We start from the raw sequence: 25,554 nt of genomic DNA on the forward strand, positions 1-25,554 counted from the left end.
CGCTAGACTGCGAGTGGATAGACAGCATCATCTGAGCAGCAGAAGATGGCAGCCGTCTAGAAAGTGTGAGACCAGACAGAGAAAGGGCTCCCTAAATTTCAGAGCAGCTGAGGTTAGGGACCTTTCAAGATGTCCTGGGAGTGGGTTTGGAGGTAGTGAGACCTCCAGTGACTCAGGGTTGAGTGGCCCATACAATCGACCCAATAGAGGACGGAACCATGTGGAGTCACACTGTTGCATTGACCGCTGGGAGCGGGGGAGACCTGACAGAGTTTCGACTGACCGCTGGGAGCGGGGGAGCCGCTGGGAGCGGGGGAAGTCTGACAAGTTTACGACCCGGAAATGTGACTTGACGGAGTCGATGACATTGACAGATGGTAGGTCCCTAAGGAGTGGGCTAATGTTCCAGGGGCTGGACAACGCAAGGGTCAAGTGCATGGTCTCAGTGTGAACTGTGGGATATAGACTGTTTGTGTATATTATGTGTTCAACCCCACAAGTTTGAACAGAGGGGGGGAATATGTGATGTAGCAGACATCCCTTTAATGGTTCAGTGTGTTTTGAATGACCATGTACCTTCCCTTTTAACTGACTGGTCACATGACCGTGACATCACACAGGTCCTTATGCACACAGTTAAGGTCCTATCTGTGTGTGTGTGTGCTGCAGTATATATAAACCCTGTGTGTTCCTGTGTGGGTGTGTTCCGGTGTGTAGGAGTTCCTGGGTGTTGGGAGCTCCTGTGTGGGCACCGTGTGAGAGGCACGAGGCTGTTCCCTGTGTGTGGGGGGGAACACCGCTCATGTGAGGCCTGGAGTGGCCTGGTGGACTCCGGTGGAGGTGAAGCCTGGATCCCTGTGTGAGAGTGTGGGGGATGCCAGTAAGCCTCGGATTGCCACACAAGCGTCCTGAAGGGTGAAGCCTGGGTATGAGATGTGTAATACGCCAGTAAGCCTTAAAGGCAGTGACGGCTGGAGACCACGTGTGGGAAGCCGTAATGCCACAGTGGTGGCGTATGAAAAGGACTGTTACAGCTGAAGCCGGCGAAGGTAATACTCTTGTGTTATGGACACTTACCTGGACATTGTGTTAGTATTACCTTGCGGAAGTCTGTAATTAGAGCCAAGTGGGCCGGTCTGCCACTTGGGCTCGTGGACTTTATCAGTGTGTCGGTGAGCCACTAAGATGGACTGAGTGATCAGCAGTTTATGGAGTTAATAAACTGCTGAGTTGAGAAATACCGAAAAATATGGCTGGTCTGTTTTAAATTGACGCAGCGAAGCGAGTATCCCCCAGGATAATAAGTAGCGCTGCCTTACAGTATGTAAAAAAAAAAATCCAATTACAGGTCAATTTTAATTAAGGAAATTAAATCTGTGATTGGTATCTACAGGCAATTTACATTTTTTTTAAGTCCTCTTAACAAATCTCCACCATGGCTTTAAAAGGATTGTCTAGGTCAAATACTTAGTCCTATCTATGGATTAGGTCATCAATAGCAGATCAGTAGTGGTCCAATACCCGTTCAGCGCCCCCACCAATCATCTGGTTTTTTGCAGCCACTTTGAATGGAGCTGCTGAGCATAGCTCAATAATAGTAAAGTTGACTCTGCTCCGACAACCCCTTTAAGGGCCAGGTTCATTATTACATTTGTGCCTTTTTTGTCTAGCTTTTGGTATTCTTCATTTGCGCCTTATTCTTTTAATTTTCATCTTTTTTAAATTCTTTTAGATGTGTTCGCCTGTGTTATTTTTTGTGTTTGCCACTGTGGTAGAGATTTGGAGTTTCCAGATGTTTTCGGCTGATTCATCAATTAAAATTAAAAAGTCTTAAAATTTGGCACAAATGTATTCTAATCCCTCGCAGGAGTGATTTTATTGGATACCCAGATATTTTGACATGAAATGGGCGACCTTTTGCATTTAAAAGTCACAACACATGTCAGAAACAAAAATAAAGAGCAGTATTTAATTCTGAACAAAACTCATGAACCGTGTGCACGATTTTCATGAATTTGGCGTAGAAAAACATCTATGGATATGACCAGACTAAAAGAAAGGTGATCTAAAAAAATGCAAATGATGAGTCGGGCCCTAAGTGACTGTAAAAAAAAAAAAAAAAAAAAAAAAAAAGGAAAAAGACTGCAGCGCCACACGGCTGCTGCTGTGCCTGAACGCAGTCTAAAGGGGTTGTTGGCAAGTTAACACGTTATCACCTTTTATTTTACTCACTTATATAGTGCCATTAATTCCACAGTGTTTTACAGACATTATCTGCACTGTCCCCATTGGTGCTCACAATCTAGTTCTCTATCAGTATGTCTTTGGAGTGTGGGAGGAAACCGGAGAACCCGGAGGAAACCCACGCAAACACGAGGAGAACATACAAACTCCTTGCAGATGTCCTTGGTGGGATTTGAACCCAGGACCCCAGCGCTGCAAGGCTGCAGTGCTAACCACTGAGCCACCATACTGCCCTATCTGCATGATAAGGGATAACTTGCTGTATACTGAGGGTCCAACCCCTGGGACCCTCACGATCCTCTGAAAGAAGTCTGCAGTGCTTCGTTTGACTGTACCAGCAGTCGAGTGTGCACCACCACTCCAGTCCTTGTCTGTAGGACTGCCAGAGATAGAAGTCCTAGCAGTCCCATAGGCAATACATGGGCAGGAGAGCCTGTAGGACTCCTGAGTTTGCAGTGTTTTCCTTTTATATGATACAAAGAAATTAACATTGGGTGGCTGCCAGATTTTATTGCATGCTTAAAACGCATCTATTCACTCTTCAAATAGTGAATTGCAAGGTAAAGGAGAAACCCATATTTTACCATATTATACAACTTAAATGCAACCTGTAATTGTTGGATTTTTTTTTTAAGGTTCGGTAACAGACAAGCCCTCAAACCAGGGTCATGCCGGCCGGAAAGGTAAGTAGAGTTCTCAGCTGTCCTGTGGATTTTGGTAATCCGCAGTGGTGATTATCGATCAGGGGCAGATTGATAATTGATTGGGTCTACAGGCAATAAGGGTTATAGGCCTCTTATCAGCTATGATAAGTTTTTTTAATTTAATTTTCTAGGCTTGTTACATGTAAAGCAGTTTTTCAAGACTTGCTCAATAAAAACAAAAAAACACAAACTTGCAAAAAATAAAAAAAAGTCTGTAACATTTGTACACATAATATTCCTTGCTGCTCTGCCTCCACCAATCTTGCTTGCTCTATTATCAGGACTAGGACTCAAATCTCCTTAGTAATGTCACAAAACATTTGCTTTTAGCATATTACATTACGATTAGTGATGAGCGAGCGTGCTTGTTTAACCCTTTCACTGAGCATGCTCTGGTGCTTACCGAGTAGCTTTGGCATGCTCGTATATTATGTTCAATCCCTGCATGCGTTCAGGCTGTCTTATAGCTGTAAATCATGCAGACGCAGGGACTCGAACATAATATACGAACACGCTGAAGCTCCTCGGTAAGCACCCGAGCATGCACGGTGAAAGGGTTAAAAGAGCACGCTCGCTCATCACTAATTACAATACATTAAAACATTGTGCTGGGGAACAACCTCACTGTCTACATCTTGTTGATTGACAGCCGGCTCAGCGGGAAGACGGCTGTCAATTAACATGACGTCGGCTGTGACGACCAGTCGACAGAGCAGAGCAGAAGAGAAGGAGCTGCTCGGTTAACGTAATGTTACAGAAAATAGGAGACCGCGAGAGATCGTCATATGGCAGCACAGGCAGGTAGTTAGCAATTACCTGCTGAGTGCTTAACCCCATAGCGAAAAAAGTTCAGGACAACCCCTTTAAATGATAACATCTTAGGGAGGGTGGCTCTCTACAAATGGTTTAAACACACCCATAACATAAAGAAACCTGTATAAAACTATATGCAGATAGCTTCCTCAGTGGCAAAAGCTTATACTGTAATATAATTTAATTAAAAAAAGTAAGTGCAATTTTGTAAGCAAAGAGTCATGGGCCCTTGTAAGGCTTTGTTCAGACGTAGCGGACACAGCGTAGCAAAAAATATGCAGTGGGATTGATTTCCATAGAAACTTATTGTAAATTAACTTGTACTTGTTCAGAAGTTGCACAAAAAATCACGTTGGATAAATACCTGCGGAGTGACTTTTACAATGAGCATATTATCCATTGTGTTACAGACGTGTTGCAGAGAAACTGTGAATATACTTCATTGACTACAATGGAGAAATGAGACTTCATGTGCAATACTTAAAATAAGATCTGCAAAAAAAATCCACATTTTAGTCCCCAGCTTAATTAAAATGCAAAACAATTGCGGACACTGTCCGCAACGTCTGAACATAGCCGAAAGGTCCTGGGCCCTTGGGTACCGCAACATCTGAACATAGTCGAAAGGTTCTGGGCCCCTGGGTACCGCAACATCTGAATATAGCTGAAAGGTCCTGGGTCCTTGGGTACCGCAACATCTGAACATAGCCAAAAGGTTCTGGGCCCTTGGATACTGCAACATCTGAACATAGCAGAAAGGTCCTGGGCCCTTTGGTATCGCAACATCTGAATATAGGCGAAAGGTTCTGGGCCCTTTGGTACCGCAACATCTGAATATAGGCGAAAGGTTCTGGGCCCTTTGGTACCGCAACATCTTAATATAGGCGAAAGGTTCTGGGCTTCTGGGTAGTGCACAGTAGCCCAAATGGTCAGTCCGCCCTTGTTGCCTATCATTCTGAATAACCTAAAATCTTTATCTTTTTATAAAACTTATGCCAATAGTCTCAAAATAGTTGACTTTGATTTATGACAACTTACTCACAAAACAAAAGCTGTGTGAAGACATATGAGATGGAGGATACACTCCACCAGCGACCTTATTTAGCCTTGTCCTAGGCTGTAAATCTAAATTAAAGAGAAACTTTAGGAGCTGTACTAAGAAGGATCATTAGTCTTGATTTTTGAATGACAATTGCCTGATAGTCCCTTTTATTCTTCGATGATTTGGTAGTTTGTAGTCAATAAATGTGGCATCGTTCTCCCAATGTTGTAGAAATCATCCCTCCATACACTGATTTCATGCTGTACTTTGGGTAAGGTTAGGCTAGGGACGCACTATTTATGGCCACTGTTAGGCGCATACACTCAGAAGTTATTTTCTTGTAAATGGATACAGCCAAGATAAATGCCTAGGCAATGGCATCCGTTCCCTGTAGAGTGTTAGAACCCTCCTGTTTGTTTTTTCCATCTTGTGTTTTGCGGTCACGTGACCATCTGCCTTTACATTCCAGCTCTGCCCTTTTGGCTATGCTGGACTTCAGTGTTTGACTATTTCTCTAGCCAGGTGCTTCGGTGCCTTTCTCTGTCAGTTCGCTTGGTCCTTCTGGGTCCTCTAGTACCTTTTTGTCAGTTTGTCTTTTTGTGTTCTGCAACATCTTCTCTGTTTAGGAGGTGTCCCTTTTTTTTGTCCCAGTCATTAGTACTTTTAGGGACCCCTCCCCTTATGCTATAGGTCTTCGTTCAGACCAGCCGAGGACTAAGGCGGGTCTGTTCGCTAAGAACAGTCAGCCCACTACATCTTAGGGATTCAGCTTAGTCTTACTGTAGGGACAGCTTTCCCCTATCTTTCCTTAGTACTGGTTGCTGATCATAACAGTAAGTCCAGCCCAAAAAACTAAAAGGAAAGAAATTCGGGAATCAGTATGGTTTCCGTCCAGGATTTGGTTCAACGTTGCAGGGATTGTCTCTGGAGGTGGCCGAGCTACAGCAACACGTGAGTAGCTGTTCTGGAGCGCATTTTGTGGAACCCAAGTTAGGACTGCCTGATGTTTTTTATGGTAAGCAGCAAGATTTTTTTTCCTTTAAAAATGCTTGTTTGTTATATTTTCGTTTGAGACCAAGGTCCTCTGGGAATGAATCACAGTGCATTGGTTTTATTATGTCACTTTTGCACAATGAACCACAGGGGGGGCCTTTTCTCTCCAACCTAATGATTCATGCTTAAGGTCAGTAGCAGAATTTTTTTCTGCTATGGGGCTATTATATGACGATCCTGATAGAATCTCATCTGCTGAGGCAGAACTCGGGCGTTTGAATCAGGGGTCAGGTGATGTTGAAAATTATTGCACACACTTCAGGAGATGGGCTTCAGAAGTCAAATGGAATGATCCTGCGCTGAAATGTTTATTTCTTGCTGGCCTGAGTGAAAGGGTTAAGGATCTGCTAATTGCATTCCCTGCACCTGAGACTCTGCAGGATGCCATGCAATTAGCTGTTCGTGTGGACAGGAGACTGAGGTCCAGGGTGAATGAGGTAAAGACTCCTGTAATGTCAGGTCCTAGTCCCCAGAAAATCTGCTCTGACGGCGGAGAACCGATGGAGGTTGGGGCGAAGTCGCTCCCCTCTCAGGAAAGAGACTGGAGGTTCGCCGAGGGATTGTGTCTTTATTGTGGTAAAGCTGACCATTTGATTAAGTATTGTGAGCTTCGTTTAAGTAAAGAAAAAAAAAAAGGTCACTTACGCCCGTATAGCTTGTTTATGCTCTGCACGAATATTTCTTTCTGGGACTACTACTTTGCAGGAAAATTTGATTGAATTTCAGGTATTTGTGGATTGTGGTTCAACACTTAATGTGATTGATAAAGGGTTTTTGGAAAACCTTAAATTGAAATCCAATCCTTTGTCATCACCTATTTCTGTGACTGCAATTGATAACACTCTCTTGAAATGTATTACTCACAAGGTTGCTGCATTTCCCCTCACTATCAATGGAGTTCACCAAGAAATTTTGGACTTGGTTGTATTAGATAATTTACCCTCTCCGGTCGTTTTAGGTTTGCCTTGGTTAAAACTGCGCAATCCTTTGCTGGACTGGTCTACTAATATGACAAAGTCTTGGAGTCCGAAGTTCTATAATAAATGTTGTAATGGTCGCATTGCGGCTGTGGAAAAAGGGGAATTACCTGTACCTATTCAAGATGTTTGGAGGTTTTTTTCGGAGGAGGAGTCGCAAGTTTTACCTCCTCATAGGGATTATGATTGCGCCATTGAGTTTGTTCCGGGTGCTACTCTTCCCAAGAGTCGCTTGTTTAATCTGACTATCCCTTAAAGAAAGGCCTTGGAGGAGTACATACAGTCTAGCCTGGCTGCTGGTCACATTAGACCTTCTAAGTCGCCTGTGGCAGTTGGATTTTTCTTTGTTAAAAAAAAGGACGGGGGTTTACGTTCAAGTCTGGATTTTCGTGAAATTAATAAGATTACGGTACGCAATTCCTACCCATTGCTGTTAATTCCTGACTTGTTTAACCAGTTGGTGGGGGCCAAGTGGTTCTCTAAAATTGATCTCCGGGGGGGCATACAATTTGTTACGAGTGAAGGAGGGTGATGAATGGAAAACTGCTTTTAACACTCCTGTAGGTCATTTTGAGAATCTGGTGATGCCTTTTGGTCTTACCAATGCACCTGCATTTTTTTCAGAACCTTATTAAAGACATCCTGAGACCTTTAATTGGTAAGAATGTGGTTGTGTATTTGGATGACATTTTGATTAATTCACCAGATCTGGAGTCCCATTGGCAGAGTGTACGTGAAGTTTTGCAGTTATTGAGTGATAATTCACTCTTTGCTAAGCTGGAGAAATGTGAGTTCGCTGTGCAGAAAATTAGTTTTTTGGGCTACATTGTCTCCAGCGAGGGCTTTGAGATGGACCCGGTGAAGGTTAAGGCTGTGCAGGAATGGCCTAGGCCTATTGGTTTGAAATCTATACAGAGATTTTTGGGTTTTGCCAATTATTACAGGAAATTCATTAAGAATTTTTCTATAATTGTTAAGCCTCTGACCGATCTCACCAGGAAAGGTGCGAATACGGTCCAGTGGACTACTGAGGCCATTGAAGCGTTTGACTATCTCAACGAGAGGTTCAGTTCTGCCCCTATCCTTATGCAGCCTCATGAGACCAAGCCTTTTTTGGTCGAGGTCGATGCTTCATCGGTGGGGGTCGGAGCAGTTTTGTCTCAGGAGAACAAGGATGGAGTACATCCTTGTGCCTTCTTTTTGAAAAAAATTTCGGAAACCAAACTGAATTATGATGTTGGAAATCGGGAGTTGCTGGCTATTAAACTTGCGTTTGAACATTGGCGTCATTTTTTGGAAGGCGCTAGATTTCCTATTCAGGTTTTCACAGATCGTAAGAATTTGATCTATCTGGATGCTGCCAAGCGCTTGAATGCCAGTCAAGCTAGGTGGGCACTTTTTTTCTTCTCGGTTTCATTTTTCTGTTACCTATATCCCTGGTGCTAAGTATGTTAAAGCCGATGCTTTATCTTGCAACTTCTCTCCTACGGTTGGTGCCGAGGAGGAGGAGAGCATTTTACAGAAAGGAGTTGTGGTGGCGGCGTTGGACTCCGTTTTGGAGAATGGAATTCTGAAAGTTCAAGATGATGCTCCAGCTAACACTCCCCATGGGAGGTTGTTCGTGCCTAGAGCCTTTAGGAGAGATTTGTTTGTGGAGTGTCATGAGTCTCGGTTGGCAGGTCATCCAGGAATTTCGGAGACTAAGAGACTTATCAGTCACAGTTTTTGGTGGCCTGGATGGCAGAAGGAAGTCATCAAGTGGGTGCGTCAATGTACTGTGTGTGCTAGGTCAAAGGCTTCACATACTCCTGCTGCGAGGTTGCTTTGCCCTCTGGAGGTTCCTAGTGCGCCTTGGACACATCTCACAATGGATTTTATTACTGATCTTCCGGTGTCAGAGGGTTTTACTGTCATCTGGGTGGTCGTGGACCGTTTTAGTAAGATGTGTCATTTGGTTCCATTCATTAAGTTGCCCTGCGCCAAGACACTCGCTAAGGCGTTTGTTAAGGAGATTGTCAAGCTCCATGGCGTTCCCACGGATATTGTTTCTGATAGAGGACCTCAGTTTGTGGCTCGCTTTTGGCGTGCTTTTTGTGACAGGTTGGGAGTCCATTTGTCATTTTCGTCTGGTTATCATCCCGAGTCGAATGGACAGACTGAAAGAAAGAACCAGGATGTAGAACAGTTTTTGCGTTGTTTTGTGGCGGACAATCAAGAGGTGTGGTCTGAGTTTCTGCCTCTCGCAGAATTTGCTCTTAACAATCATACATCCTCCTCTGCTGAGTGTTCTCCTTTTTTTTGTTGTACTGGGAGACATCCGTCTTTTGGTTCGTTCTCCAAATTGGGGTCGGTGGTGCCGGAGGAGGAGAATTTTCCAGTGATTTGGAGAGAGTTTGGACTAATGTACGTTGTAACCTGCAAGAGGCTAACAAGAAGTCCAAGAAGTATTTTGACAGGAAGCGTAAAGAGGTTTTGTTTACTGTGGGTGACATGGTTTGGTTGTCCTCAAAGAACCTGCGGTTGAGGATTCCCTCCAGAAAACTGGGTCCTAAGTTTGTGGGTCCATTTAAAGTGCTTCAGGTTGTTAACCCGTCTGCTGTTAGGTTGGATGTCCCTACTTCCTGGAAGATTAATCCTGTGTTTCATGTTTCCTTGTTGAAAAAGGCTGATGTATCAGATAGGGACGCCACTGTCACAGTTCCTCCTGTGGTGGAAGACGGCGAATATGAAATTTCTCGTATCTTGAATTCTAGATGGCATAGAGGGAGATTACAGTATCTTGTCTCCTGGAAGGGTTTCGGTACTGAAGACAACTCCTGGGTAAGGACGGATGATGTCTCTGCTCCTAGGATTGTTAAAGATTTCCACAAGAGGTGTCCGGATAGGCCTGGGCCTGGATGATCCGGAGGATCCTCATAAAAGAGGGGGTACTGTTAGAACCCTTCTATTTGTTTTTTCCATCTTGGGTTTTGCGGTCACGTGACCATCTGCCTTTATATTCCAGCTCTGCCTTTTTGGCTGTGCTGGACTTCAGTGTTTGACTGTTTATCTAGCCAGGCGCTTCGGTGCCTTTATCTGTGAGTTCGCTTGGTCCTTCTGGGACCTCTAGTACCTTTTTGTCAGTTTGTCTTTTTGTGTTCTGCAACCTCTTCTGTGTTTAGGAGGTGTCCCATTTTTTTGTCCCAGTCCTTAGTTCTTTTAGGGACCCCTCCCCTTATGCTATAGGTCTTCGCTCAGACTAGCCAAGGACTAAGGCGGGTCTGTTCGCTAGGAACAGTCAGCCCTCTACATCGTAGGGATTCAGCTTAGTCTTACTGTAGGGACAGCTTTCCCCTATCTTTCCTTAGTACTGGTTGCAGATCATAACATAGAGATTCATTGTATAAAAAAAGCATACAATCTGATATACATTTGTTTTTTTTTACTCTGAGACCCTTGGTTTAGAAAAGTACAGTCTGCTACACTTCCCTATACAGTTAAACAAATGATATTCAGATGCATACGGCCCAGACAGAACACACTCTTTTATCCTCGGTCTGGTGAATGGGGGCTTATGGGGAACGTTAAAGTGTTAAGTCTGTGTGCTAACTGAGCACATGGAGTGTACACTTAAAGGGGACCTTTCACTGGATTTTTTTTATTTAAAATTAGTACCTCCTCTTATTTATGTTGCCCCCCAGATTCTGGAGCAGTCTTTATTTTTTCTCTGTGACCCTCTGTTCCAAAGTTATGCTCCCCGGTAATAAAGAAGCAAATTTTTCCCTTCAACTAATTGGGCGTGTACCACAGAACTTGTGTATGGGCGTGGCTGTAATTTGATTGGCCAGCATCAGAGGAGAAAAAAAAAACAAATGGTTACAGAGTACTCTGGTATACGCCAGAGGGGTGTAACTTTAGAACAGAGGGGCACAGAGAAAAAATAAAAACTGTTCCAGAATCAGTGGGACAGTGGCAATTGGAAGAGATACTCAGTTTAAATTAAAATATTCAATGAACGGTCCTCTTTAAAGGACCTTTACACTACTATGTGAGCTATGAGACCGAAGGGAACAGCACCGCTCTGTCACACTGTTCATATGAATACTAGCTGGTCTGCAGCACCCAAGAGTGGCCATTAAACAGTGTACGAATTGATGGAAATCTGCACTGTGGCACTGTTTATAACTGACTGCTACAAGAGATGCTAACAGTTTATCGGGTGGGGTGCTGGATTTCAACTCCCCACCCATCTGATATTCATTGTGTAGTAGGAGACCCCTTTAGTCTTAGAGAGGTACATTAAGAACAGGCATTTACCTATCTACGAAACGAGGGCAAGCAGTAAAGCATGGGGAAGGGAGCCTGGGTATGTGAAAAGGAGCAAAATGGATGTATGACTCCATTAAATTCCAATAGACTTTCTAGCTGAGCTGGAGTCATTCATTACAGCTCTGCTCTAAACAAGCAATGATAAAAAGCAACCAAGCAGCAATGACTGAAGAAAATAATCATCAGGTAAGCACCAATGGCAGTGACTTATGTGTACAGTATAATCTTACCCAGATTACAAAGTTAAAAGGGTTGTACAGGACTATTTTTTTTACTATGGGCCTAAAAACTAACAGGCAGGTAGTTCCTAGCAGAGTCAATGACCTGCCTGTTCTACACGGCACCAGCTCACTGATCAGAGTCACTGACCGCTCCTGCCAATGATTCAGCTGCTCCACGTCAACAGAGCAACTCTTCCTCTTCCACTCTGCTCTGTCATCGGGGCGTGACTGCCGACGTCATGCTGATTAATACCCAGTTCCCCGCAGTTAGACAGTGGGGAGCCGGCTGTCAGTCATCATGATGTCGGCAGTTATGCCCCGTCAACAGAGCGGAGTGGAAGAGAAGCCGCTGCTCTGTCAACGTGACATCTGTGGAAGCCACAGAATCACCGGCAGGTGTGGTCAGTGATCTCTCAATGCCTGCAGCAGAGATCGGCGATGGGCACAACATGAAGGTAGTTAGCGACTACTTGCCTGTTAGTTCTTAGGCCCATAGTAAAAAAATGAAATAGTCCTGGATAACTCCTTTTAAGAGTACCTTCACTTTTATGAATTGTTGTGCCGTTCACATGCAGAGATCCCATTATTCCATATCCCTTACATTTTTAAAGATTTTGTTATCCAATAACTGTATTTTTTATAAGGCAAGTTGAAAAATGAAAGGTAAGTGATCCCAATATAAAAACTATCATAACAAGCCAATCTGTCAGAATACATCCACAAAGTATTCACCTTTGTACTGCAAGGGAACTTGAGGGGACAGGATTGGCCTGAAAACATTTTCTTGATGGCTGGAAGTGAGCATCAAATCATCACGTCATTTTCTGGGAAACTGATTTGGTCATGTACATTCCACCTGTGTCCTGTCTCCTGCAGTTTGATGAATGTTTGCCATGTTACCATGAGATTTCCTATCCCAATAAGGGACTTGGAATTAAGCTACAGTATTAAAGTAAAGCATGGGAAACATCGACATTGCGTGGGTAATTCACAGCATGAAACGTGTGGCGGTGCAGATCTTTCCTTAGTGATGACACACACGTTGTGGGGAGAAATAAAAAGAGATGTATTCTCGGAAAACAGGGCAGTCCGCAGTCGATACAATGACCAGTGGGAAGAATGAACACAGCAAATGCTTTCCAAGATGAAGCAGTGCTAAGTGATTAAGTCCAAAAACAAAAAATGTATTTACATGGGCAATGCTAAAGGATTACGTAAGTGCTTCTCTACTTATGCCAGGAAGTTGTGTGTACCAATCAGCCATGACATCAAAACCCCTAAAGCTGTTCAGTGTATCTGGCACCAAGACATTAGGAGAAGATCCTTTAGATCCTGTAAGTTGCTATATGGGACCTTCATGAGTCATACTCTTCCAGTATATCCCGCAGATGTTAGATCAGAGATCTTGGGTATTTGGAGGCCAAGTCATCACTGCCACAGGCCACTGCCATAAGGAAATACCACTGTTATGAAAGGGTGTACTTGGTCTGCAATATTTAGGTAAGTGCAAGAGTATTGTCCACATGAATGCCAAGAGCCAAGGTTTTCCTACGAGAACATTGGCCATAGCGTCACACATCTTCTGCCAGCTTGCCTTCCTCTTGGTAGAGATGGGCAAATCATTCGTAAGAGTATGGTCCATCTGCAAAGTCAGAAGTTTCCGGTGGACGTGAGGCTCACGAATCTCTTACTTTCCTGGATCCCTGGCACGAATTCTCATTAGCCGGGCTGGAGTGACATTATCATTGCGGCGAACATCTTGGAAGGTAAGACATTCGTGGTCATTATGACCACTGTGACTGGGCTTGGACTATTGAGACGCATACGTAGCAATCTATGATTTGGTTTTCTGAAAGAATTAATTTTTTAAACAATTTTTTTTTTCCTAAAAAAGCTCTTCTGTGGGATCAGACTAGATAGCTAGTCTTGGCTGCGGGAGCACCCATGAGCCTGTCACTGGTTCAGTAATTGTCCTTTCTTGGAACAATTCTCTTAGGTTCCAGCCACTGTATCCCAAGAAAACTTTACAAGACCATTTTTGAGATATTTGACTGCATTGCTTGCCATATTTCTAAGTCACTTAGATCCTTATGCTTGCCAATATTTCCTGCTTCCATCACAACGACTTCCAAGAACTGACTGTTTCATTTGCTGTACAATATAACCAAGCTCTTGACACATGCCATTGTAAAAAGTAGATCATTTATATCGTTCACGACACCTTGTAGTGGTTTCAATGTTATGTCCGGTCAGTATGTAATCTATTGTTATCTGCTTGGATTCCCTTCAAAGTAGGAAACGTTGTAGCATGCTTCAGTGGGACTGAAATGCAATATCACAGAACCAATGTGAACAAATATCCAATAAAAATTTGTAGAGGCTAAAATAAGTATTGAACTTGTCACCAATTTTCTATGTAAATATATTTCGAAAGGTGCTATTGACATGAAATTTTCACCAGATGTCAGTAACAGCCCAACAAACCCAAACAGGCAAAGAAATCAAACCATAGATGTCCATAAATTAAGTTATAATAATGAGAAATGACACTGGGAAAAAGAATTGAACACATGAAGAAAGAAAGGTGCAAAAAGAAATGGAAAGTCATGACACCAGCTGAAATCTATCAGTAATTAGAAAGCAATCCTGCCATTTAGTGAAGAAACATATCAGCCGGTTCAACTGATGGCCTATAAAAGGGGTCTTATTACCAAGGTGCTACACAAGAAACCTCTCATGATGGGTAAAACCAGAGAGCTGTCTCAAGACATTCACAACCTTATTGTTGCAAGACATACTGATGGCATTAGTTACAGAACAATTTTTAAATTACTGAATGTTCCAGTGAGCATTGTTGGGGCCATAATCCATAATAGGGCAATATTTAAAGGGAACGTTTCAGTGGATTCATGCTACCCGAACCACAAGTAGCATGAACCAGTGACCACTGACCAGCTCTATTATTGTAGTCGTGTATGTTTCACTCGGAGACAATGTAGTTTTTCAGAGAAAATATACTTTAAAATGCTGGCTGGAGGCAATGCGACTAAGATGACTGGTCTGAGACAGCTTCACTTTTCCCATATTCCATTCCCCTTGGCTAACAGTTTTCTACCATGTACTCACACAGGGAGAAACCTGTCAGTCTAAGTAAGAGCAGTTTATTCGCCCTGGAGCACTTTTGAGAGGCAATAAAACATGGAGTAAAAGCAACACGCATAGCGCAAATTTATTTATTTTTACTACTAAATTGCCCAACCTGTAGACCACAATCTTGACTGAAAATCATACACACGACATCAGTTACTATATATAGTAACAGAGGACACTATGTACTAATGCATGGTGCTACAGATAATTTCAGTATGTAGTAAGGGACAGTGCTGTACATAAGAGAAGACACTATGTAATAAGGACAGCGCTAAATACAATAATAGAGGTCACTATGTAATAAGGGATGTTTCTATATATAATAATAGAGGTCACTACGCAATAAGGGATGATGCTATACATAATAAGAGTGTTGTTTTTTTTACATGCAAGACTTATACTATGCAGGCCATACTGTATAGATAATAAATATTTACATCCATTGACGGCTCATCTGAATCATTTAATCTTAAAAATGTGCCCTAACGGTGTACTGTGTAATAGCTGTGTCTTACCGTACAGGAAAATGGTCTGATCATACCACATCTCCTGGGCCGGGGAGGAAGCAAGAGTATATAGACATTACAGTATGGGATCGCAAATGATTCTTTGTTTGAGGTTGTTTTTAAAAACAGGCAATGAAATGTTTTACCACACAAAAAGAATCAGCTGTGATCCCGTGCTGTAATGTCTGTATACTCTTTTGCTTTCTCCCCCCGCTGACCAGGAGCTGTGGTATGATCAGACCATGTTGCTGTACGGTCAGACACAGCCATTACACAGTACACAGCAGGGGCACATTGGGCACATTTATAAGATTATCTCAGCACAGGAACATTTATTTTTAACACATCCAATTGTGGAAGTTATTATTATTCTAAGATTTATTGATTAAAATGTACCGTACTTTGTTAGTGGGAAGAGCCCTTTTAAGGGTCTGGCATGTCCGATTCAATGTCGGCAGCGGCTGTGTGATGTAGAACACAGGAGTAGAGTGAGCGCTCCTGTGTATGGGAGAGACGGCAGAGTTAGTTGCCGGTCGAATATTCGGCTGAAATATTGTTTGTCCAACAGCCATCTAAGGTGTATGGCAGAATTTTACTAACTGTAGGCTGCTTCCTTCCAAGACAAACCTTGACATTATATTTCCACATATTAAAAGACAAGAATAAATACAGAAAACAAATATTAACTATCCTCTTTTTGCAGATCCGTAAACAAATAATTTTTGGAGCACATTTCTGTATTTTTAAGAGAAAATTTGAACAGCATATAATGTTGTAATAGTAAGAACAACTGACTTTAATTAGTCTTTTTTCTTACACCAAAATTATCACACAAAAATTTGGGTAATAGGGCAGTAAGAACAGAAAGTTACAGTTCAATGAGATTGTCTAATGAAGATAACTCGTTTTTTCAGCTAATCAATATCAGCCTGGCTCCAAGAAACCCCTGAAGAAGTATTGTCTGCTAAACATATTTACTACTACTACTACGACATTCAAACAAATGGTTGTTGAACAACTTGGTTTTGATCATCTGGGGCAGAAGCCCTTCTGACATATTGGCTCTGCGCTCTGCTTTATAGGGGAAGTTCCTTAACAGGAGACCTAGACAGAGGTTGGCGATATGAGAAAAAACGTTTGCGTCATTAGTGATAAATTCGACGCCGATCATTATTCACCCTTGGGTTAAGGAGCACATAGTCTGTGAAAGAGGGCTTTGTTAAAAACTACTGAAACTCCCAGTGCACTTTTATTTCTTTGCCAACTGAAGCATTTAAATACTTAATTTCCTAGAATTTAACACTTATACTCATCCTACGTTAAGGTGATTAGTGGAAATATAATCATGTAATTCTTATGACATTAGGAAACTGGCACTTAATTCGAAATTTCATGTTAGGTGAGTTTTAGGATCTACAATTTTTGAACTGCAGATGCAGTCTGGACACCTACTGGGGGCCCAGAAGTTCCCTTTGGCCCATATGACAAGACAAATACTATTAAAGACCTGTGATTGTTGGAGACTCTGTTGCCAATTTTTACATCAGGGCCCATGGCACTGGCGGACATAGATAGGAAAGGGCCCTATGTAAGAACAATATATGGGCCCTCTACAATCCAATATCTCATAATGTACAATTCCACCTGTTTTGGAGGTGGATGTAGCCCCTTTCCTCTCGGGTCCCTGTGTGTCTGCACAGGCTGTACCAATGGTATGTCTGCCTCCGGACCATGAGCTTCCAGTTATGCCAGTGATGACGGTTATCATGGCAGTGTCTCCCATCTCTCTATTCATGGTCTCCCCCCTTTCACAGAGGTGTCATTTACATGGGTATTGTATGGAAAAGCACGACCAGTGGCTGGGGAAGAGATAAGCTGGACCCATAAAAATTAACTGAGCAGACATATTTTTGAAAAGTGGCTCTCTGTATGTGACAACCCCTTTAAGTAATTGATTTTATTGTATATCAGTAATATTAATTAACCTTAAGGAACACTCAAACCAAAAAAAAATGAATGCACTTGACGCGCCCCCAGGGCCGTGGGGTACTCTGTGCCGGGCCTATAGATGCCGGGGGTGGGATATGTCACAGTGGCGGCGGCCTGGTCCGTGGCCCAGGGTGGTCAACAAAAAGGGGAAGAAATATTTATATGGGATTTGTAGTTCTTAGGTAGTGTTCGTGACGCCACCTGTGGTTTCTGGTAATAGGTACCAGCGCTGCTTCAGACCTCTGGGGCGGTTGATAGGGCAGCTGGGTTGGAATGGCTCCCCACAGGTGGAGCGGGCCCCAGGGCAGTGTAGTAGAGATGGTGGTGATGCTGGGGCTTGTAGTGCAGGAGAGATGGCGCAGCGGGAATAACTGACGGAGGCAGTGGAGTGCAGTCATCAGAGTTTACTCACAGTTCTGTTTAAGTTCCTCAGGTACACTGTACGGGTGTCAGCCTCCGGCGTCGCACAGCGTCCACCAGCCAAGGGGTTCAGCACTTTCTCAAGTATATCAGGAGCGCTTGACGGAACCCCGCTCTTGTATGTTCCTTTTGTAATGCAGCGCCTTGCTTGGCATTACTGTATGGTCCAGGGTATGTTTTGGCCGACCAGGTACCTCCCCCTCAGCTGACTGGTCACATGACTGTGACATCACACAGGTCTTTTTGCACACAGAAGGTCTGAACACATGACTGTGACATCAGTTAAGGTCCTGTGTTTGTGTGTGTGTGTGTGTGTGTGTGTGTGTGTGTGTGTGTGTGTGTGTGCTACAGGATATATAAACCCTGGTAGTCTTGAGACAGAGTGATAGGCGTGAGGCCTGTTCCCCGTGTGTGGGACACCCTTCGTGTGAGGCCTAGTGAGGCCGAGTGAAGCCTGGCAGACTGAAAGGTCGAGCCTGGATCCTGTGTGTGGATGCTAGTGGCCTTGCAGGGAAAGCCGGCTTGGTGAAGAGTCCTGACAGGCGCAGGCTGGATGTCAAGTGTGAAAGACATACCAGTAGCCTTAGAGGGAGCGACGGCTAGAGACCCCCATCTGGGAAGCCGCAAAGCCACAGTGGTGGCAAACCAAATGGACTGAAGCATTGATATGGACATTGCTATATTATTACCTTGCTGAAGGCTGTACCTGAAGCAAAGTGGGCCTATCTGCCACTTGGGGCTCGTGGACATTATATGTGTGAACTGCGGTTTATGATAAAATAATCTGCAGCATTCTGAAATACTGAAAAGACATTGCTGGTGTGCACTAATTGACCCGGTGCAGCGAGTATCCCCCAGTATGATGACTAGCGCTGCCTTACACTTTCTAGACCGACTTCCCGCGCTGGGTCTTCTCCCTTCTGCCCTGCGCTTCCCCACACACAGTCCCGATCGGGTGCTCTGAAGTCCCTCTGGGCAACCTAGAGTTCCCGGACCTATTTGATGCCCTTCACGGTGACTAGGGTGAGACTGTGGCAACTGCACCATGGAAGTGCAGAAGCCTCCCGTTTTCCAGCCGAGACCTGGAGTAACACGGCTGGTCCAGGGACCGATTCCCTTCCTGCGGCCTAATCCCTCCGACGCTTGGCAGATTCGAGCGTACGGGTGCCGTCTTGCACTCACCATACCCCCTAGGATCCCTTATGTTACCGGAGCCTCACTCCTCTGCTCCCCTCCTGGGCCTCTCTTACTAGGCCCCACTCATGGAGCAGAGCTCCTGAAGAGACTCTGCTCCCCTCCTTTCTCTCACTGAATCCACACTGACTCACTAACTAACTAACTAAGATGGCTTCCCTATATATACACCTATAAAAGTGCTCCCCTGTCTGCGTCCTCCACCCACACCCACTACTGGTTCCCCCTCTCTTTGGTTCCCCCCACTCCAGCCAGGGACAGGGCAGCAGAAGAAGTGCATAATGCCCTTCCAGCCGGCCTGGAGTAGTGTAGTGTTGAATGCGGGTGTTGGGGTCCCGGGCAGCACTCCCTCCTTACCTGAGAGAAGGAGACACCACACCTCTGGGTGAGGTGCAGTACCTCTGTGGCGACTGAACCCTCAGGGGCGCCACACACTTCTAGTGCAGGGCCCGAGATGGCTGTCATACGCCACTCCTTCTCGCCCTACAGTAGGCTTAACTGGGTGTGCATTTTTTGGGTGAAACGTTTCTTTAAAAGGGTTGTCCCACAATCAAAACTGTTCACTATTGGAACCTCACAATCATGAAATTTGAGATCCCATGTCCTTCATTTGAATGGAACATACATAGTGCTGCCCCAATCAAAGTCTATAAGACTGGTGAAGATTGTTCTTGGCTAGCTACATTTAGTTCCATACATTTTGAATAGCTCAACAATGTTTTTGGTGATTGGAGGGGATCCAGCAGTGGAAGCCCAGCAATCAGACACTTACATTATACATACTTTATGTTTTGATTGTGGGAGAAATGCATTCGATATCTGACGGGTGAATGCTCGTTCGGATGACGGCTATCTCTCCTGTTTCTCTCCTGCACATGAACGTTCAGCTCAGGTAAACGTTCATCTGTTTTCAAAGCGGAGAAAACTACTGCCAGACACCAAAAAGGGCCAGGTGTTAACATTCCAGCTGCCCGACCCTTATCTCCTCCGAAAGCATCAGTCTGGATGAAGAGACAGGAGGCCCCAATTCACATTTGCCTGTTGGCCGATCTCACCAATATGGAGAGGGTTGGCCGATTTTAGTCTAATGTGCATTCGGGCCTTTACACTTTTAACGTATTTGTATAACTAATTGTAAGCTAGTAGCATTCAAGGTACCTGTAAGTATAGTTACTCTTTTTTTTATGGGCTGCCTAATCCTGTGGCGCCTAATTTTAGAATACCCCCTAAGCTTTGTATACTTTAATATGGATCTTGCCAGGTAGCAGTGCCAAATGTAAGACCTCATCATTTACTTCATAGTTTAAATAGTGTGAAAGTGCTGGAGGTGTTCCTGTTTTGGGGAAAAAGTGACAGGCCATGATTAATCATACAAAATCAGGGTGATGGACACAGCTAATAGCTGCCATGTCAGACAGAGACTTTAACCTGCTGCTGATTTATGAAAAATGCAATTATTTATTGCTAAAAGTATTTCGAGGTTAAATCTAAATCTAGTAAATGAAAGTGTAATACTAAATATTGTCTAAGCAATCATACAAGGAAAACTCATCCAAGCAGTCCTTTTCTATAGCCGCTTATTGCCACAGTTCATTTAAGAGTATTATTATTTTTTAAAAGAGATCCTATAACAAAGACTAGCCTGTTAGACTCACCTGGTGAGGTGGATCTTCCAAGCCCAAGGTCTGGGTGGGCACATGAGCGTCGGTGAAGCACGCAGGAGACTGGGAACAGATAATTGAGTTACTGGAAGCCACAGGCAAACAAGAGACGTCCTGGAGACTAGCTAAGTAGCAGAGGTACTGGGTGGTAGCTGAGGTTCTGGAAGACCAGGCAGAGAGGAGACGTCCTGGAGACCAAAGACAGGTAGCAGACATACTAGAAGTTGCAGGCAGACAGGAGACATCCTGGAGACCATAGACAGGTTTTAGGAACACTAAAATTGTAATAGCAAGACACAGGTTTCTGTAATGAGAATCACTGGTGAATACAATGTTGCCTAATATCAAGCAGATCTAACTGAGGACACCCACTACCAAACTACTCAAACCTTAGATTTCTGGAATGAGGCAATGGGGACAATGAGATATTAAGGTTGCTTTAATGGTGACCGGATGTGAACTAAATATATATAAAATATATATAACTGCAAATTTGTAGACATTATTAGTTATATGCATAAATATTTAACTTCAGCATAAACATGGATATTCATCAATATTCTTGATCAACTATTAAGAAATGTTGTAAATGACTTCTTATTGTAGTGATTAGTACTTAAAAAAGATGCAATAATAATTTGTCATGTCCCTGTATACTCAGGAATAAGGGACAAGTTTTGCTCCAGGAGTGATGCTATGAATTGTGTGTGCACAGAGACTTTTGGCGTGATGCTATTGAAGGACCTGGGTGAGAAAGTTCTTTGTGCCCTATCAGAATACACATTGTACACTCCATAGAATTAACTCCTCTATAGTGAACTCCCCAGTCCTCTCTTTCTCACTCTGTTTGACTTCAGAAAGCTTGTGCATTTGTATTTCTCTCTTCTAAAGTCCCATGCAAGAATAGTCAGAGCCAATGAATATTGTTCTTATGGCTGCATTTGCCTGAGACACACAGTGAATTTGTCAATCAAGAATCAAAAAGGCAAACATAAGAGGCTTTCAATAGTGCCATTAGGGGTCGAGATGGCTTCCCGCTGTCTCCCTCGCCTGGCTTTTAATCAGAAGAGGGGAAAAGAAGAATTGCTGTCACAATTAAGCACAGTCAGTGCATTGCACTCGCAATCCTTAGAATTGGTCTCTTTTCTCCCCAACATGCACCTGCACTGTGTGTTAAGAAAAAAAAGGAAATACACACTTGTGAGTGCTACAAAGCCCAGAGAATTGTTCCCTATTCCATCCTTATTGCATGCTAATTTCACATCTGTAGAGCTGGCGTATGGAAAGCCATACAATAACAAAGCAGCTGAGAAAAAAACACAAAGAAATTGTAATTTTCTTTTTTCCCAAGTTTTGGCTTTTGACAATATTGTATTTGCCTTTTTTTGTTACACTTTTTATTTTCTGTTCGAAAATGTGTCAATATTTCCATAATTACATGGAGACACATATATTGTATCCGAACACAAGGAAGTGATCAACTAAACTGCTTTAGACACACTGTTTTTTTTCCTTTTCATTGATCATTTTTGTGTGATCCAGTATATACTACATACTAATATAAAATTGAAACTTAAGTAGATAGAATACACTATATAGTAAGGCTATGTGCCCACAATGCAGAAGCCTAAGGCTGTGTGCCCACGATGCATTTTTTTAAGTGTTTCCGCAGCGGCAAAAACGCTGCAGAAACGCTTAAAAAAGGCATGGTAGAAGGTCTGCCATGTCCCCCAATGATAATCCGCATGTGCTGTGCACATGCTGCTGAAATTTCCGCTGCGGATTATCATTGCGGAAAAAAACGCAATACTACCAATTATTTTGCGGAAGTGCTGCATTTTCGCCGCCATTGACTTGCATTAGAACGCATGGATTACGCATCACTGTATATGTAGATGCGCATTCCATGCGTTCCAATGTGCGGATGGTACCCAGGTGTGGAGGACAGGAGACTCTCCTCCGGACCCGGGTACCATAGAAAACTGTAAAAAAAAAGAATAAAATTAAAAAAAATATATATGATACTTACCTTCTGGCGGCCCCCAGTGCGCTTCTCCTCTCATGCCGGCAAATCGCGATGGACTGAAGGACCTGCGCTGACATCATAGTCATGTGACGGCAGGTTCTTCAGTGCAGTGTACCGCGATCTGCCGGCAGTCAGCACCGAGTGAAGCAAGACTGCGGGGGCCATCGGAAGGTAAGTATAGATTTATTTTTTATTTTTATACATTCTCTCGGGTCACAGTATATAAATCCATGCCGTTTGCATGGATTTATATAGTGTGACCAAGTTGACAAGCACTTTCCAAGTGATGCTAAAATCGCTTGGAAAGCGCTTGTCAACCCGCATGCGGAAATGCATGTGAAGAACGCTTCACATCCGCATGTCCCTGGCAGGAAAAACACATGTACAATCCGCATGCATTTTTTCTGCCAGGGGAGATGCAGAAACGCTCAGGAAAAATCCGGAGCATTTCTGCATAGTCGACACATAGCCTAAAGCAGGTTTTCCAGGACTTAGGTCAATATCAGATCGGTGGGGGTCCAACATCCAACAACCCCTCCAACCAGTTGTACCTGGTTGTACACAGAATAGGAAGCCGGAAAACCCTTTCTTTGCACACTGTGTAGTGGTCATGCTCAGCTCCCATTTTCTTAAATAGAACTGCACTAAAGAATCGGCCACTATACAGTGTATGGAGCTGGGCTGTTCCAGCTCAGTAGAAATCCAGGCGTCGTAGTAGTTTCAAACAGCTAATCAAGAGGGTGCAGAGTATCAGACCCCACAATCTGATACTAATGACTATCAATATCGAATTCTTGGGAAAAAAAAACATGTGCGTCACTTCTAAATAACTTAGTTTTACAGTTTCACCAGCCAAGACAAAAATGTGGTCAATTCTCACGCAGCAGATTTTGTTTCAGAAATTTCTACAACCGTCTTACAGATCTGAAAGGGCTTGCAGATATCCATACTGCAGACACAACCATGTTCAGATGTATGTAATGGATTTTGAATAGACAGAAATTAGGGTTGGTCCCCCATTCACCAAACACCATCAAACAGGAGGCTCAGGATCCACAGTTGCAGAAAATTATCCTGCATGTTTGAAACATTTATTGCCTGCATCAAATAATGTAATGATTCTCTCGGTCCAATGCAACACCATTTCCAGCTCTCCTGCATGGTTTCCCTTCACCCTCCATGCAGGCATGCTGGCAGGCATTTGGTATAATGAGTTCACCTGCTGGATGGCACTCAGCCTATTACTTGTGTGACCAGTTCCCTGAACATATAATAATAATAATCTTTTTATTTCTATAACTCCAACATATTCCGCAGCACTTTACAATTCAGTAAATTTACAGACATTATTGACACTGTCCCCATTGGGGCTCACAATCTACATTGTGGAGTGTGGGAGGAAACCGGAGAACCCGGAGGAAACCCACGCAAACACGGAGAACATACAAACTCCTTGCAGATGTTGTCCATGGTGGGATTTGAACCAGGACCCCAGCGCTTGCAAGACTGAGCCACCGTGCTACCCCCCTGGTCCTGGTGTGGCCAGTTCCCTGTACATTGTCCCCTGGTCCTGGAGTGGCCAGTTCCCTGTACATTGTCCCCTGGTCCCGGAGTGGCCAGTGAACCTGTGAGGGCATTGTGGCCTGGTGGAGCCCTGAACATTCCCCTATTTGACTCTTAGTGTCAGCTCACCTGACCCCTGGGGTCAGCATCTACTGACAACACAACGCGTCACCTGGCGTCTCAATTTAAACAATGACTAAATCCTCAGGACGTAGATACAGTTAAGTACAATAGTAAAACAGAGAGCACTAGGCTCCCTGTTACACCATTCCACCAATCACATCACTAGATTGTGCCTGCTGTTTAGAGCCTCAGTCCAAACACATGCACAAATTGGAACACCACATCTGGGGAATGGATCTAGGAAAGTAGTTTTTATTTTTTTAAGATGTGAGTATGACGCGCCCCCTGGGCCGTGGGGTACTCGGTAGCCAGGCCGGTCGATGCTGGGGGATGTCACGGTGGCAGTGACCCAGTCCGTGACCCAGGGGGGTCAATAAAAGGGGAAAATAAAAGGGAAGGAATAAAGTTTTTATATATAATGTTCGTGACGCCACCTGTGGTATGTGGCTATATGGGCCGCCGCTGCGGTGCAGATCCTCTGGAGCTGATGGTGATGCAGCAGAGTTGGTTCAGGGCAGGATGTAGTGATTCTATAGGGGTACCTGTGGTTGGTGCAGGGTAATGCAGGTGATGGCACAGATAATAATTCTAGGACACAGTGGGGGTACAGTCTTCAGATTTACTCACAGTTGTCAGACTCCAAGTTACCAGCGCCAGGGTAACCTTCCACGCCGTCCTATGTTCACCAAGGGAGGGGTTCAGCAATTTCCCAGGTATCTCAGGAATACTTAACGGGACCCCATTCTGTGTGCCTTCCTCGGTCGTCTTCCTGCGCTGGCTCTCACCCTCCTGCCCTGCACCTCGCAACCAGCGTCCCAAGCCTGTAGTCTCAGATTTTGGCGGGCAAAGTGCAGTCCCCTGAATCCTATGCGGCCACCTTTTTGGCGATATAGTTGCGGTAGTGAGCAGCTGCACCCTGAAAGTACAGTAGCCTCCGGTTCCTAGCTGAGCCTTGTAGTTCTCCACTAGTTAGGGGCCGGTCCCCTTTGCGACCTGATCCCTCCACGTCCTTGTAGATTCGGGCGCACAGGTGGCTTCTGCACTCGCCGTGCCCCTGGGATCCCATCTGTTCCTGGAGCCTTCCCTCTGCTCCCGTCCTCCTCCAGCCTGCCCGCCTGGGCCTCTCGGTCTAGGCCCACTCCTCTCTCCTCTCTTTCTGAGCAGAGCTCCTACAGAGCTCCTGCTCCCACTCCTTCTCCTCTGACTGAACTCACTCTCCCAAGATGGTTCCCTTTTTTTATACTCCTACTCAAAGTGCTCCCCTGTACTGCTTCCTCCACCCACACCCACTACATGGTTCCCCCTCTCTCGGTTTCCCCCACTTCCAACCAGGGACAGGGCTGAGCATAAGCCAGAGCATCTTGCCCCGCCTGCTGGTCTGGAATGGTGTAATGTTGGATGCAGGTGGGTGGGTCCCAGGCAGTACTCCTTCCTTACCTGAGAGTGGGATACCACATCTCTGGGTGAGATGTAGTACCTATGTGGCGACTGAACCCGCAGGGGCGCCACAAGTCAGTTAATCTAGGGGGTTTTAGAGGCTTATACTGTAGGAGGGGCTGT

The 25,554-nt window shown here is 44.3% G+C and overlaps 1 protein-coding gene across 5 annotated transcripts in view; it reads left to right on the top strand.

Moving 5' to 3' along the window:
- The window catches only part of SMOC1 (SPARC related modular calcium binding 1), a 301,635-nt gene that overhangs the window by 153,411 nt on the left and 122,670 nt on the right, over positions 1 to 25,554 (top strand). For all 5 annotated transcript variants that reach the window (XM_073638912.1, XM_073638909.1, XM_073638911.1 and 2 more), the window contains one exon: positions 2,880 to 2,927. In XM_073638912.1, coding sequence (XP_073495013.1) covers positions 2,880 to 2,927 — 48 coding nt within the window. The remainder of the gene's footprint in view (positions 1 to 2,879; positions 2,928 to 25,554) is intronic.

Source organism: Phyllobates terribilis, unplaced genomic scaffold (genome assembly GCF_046119375.1).
Source record: "Phyllobates terribilis strain yellow unplaced genomic scaffold, ASM4611937v1 Scaffold_7__3_contigs__length_470593459, whole genome shotgun sequence".
Taxonomy (NCBI): Eukaryota; Metazoa; Chordata; class Amphibia; order Anura; family Dendrobatidae; genus Phyllobates; species Phyllobates terribilis.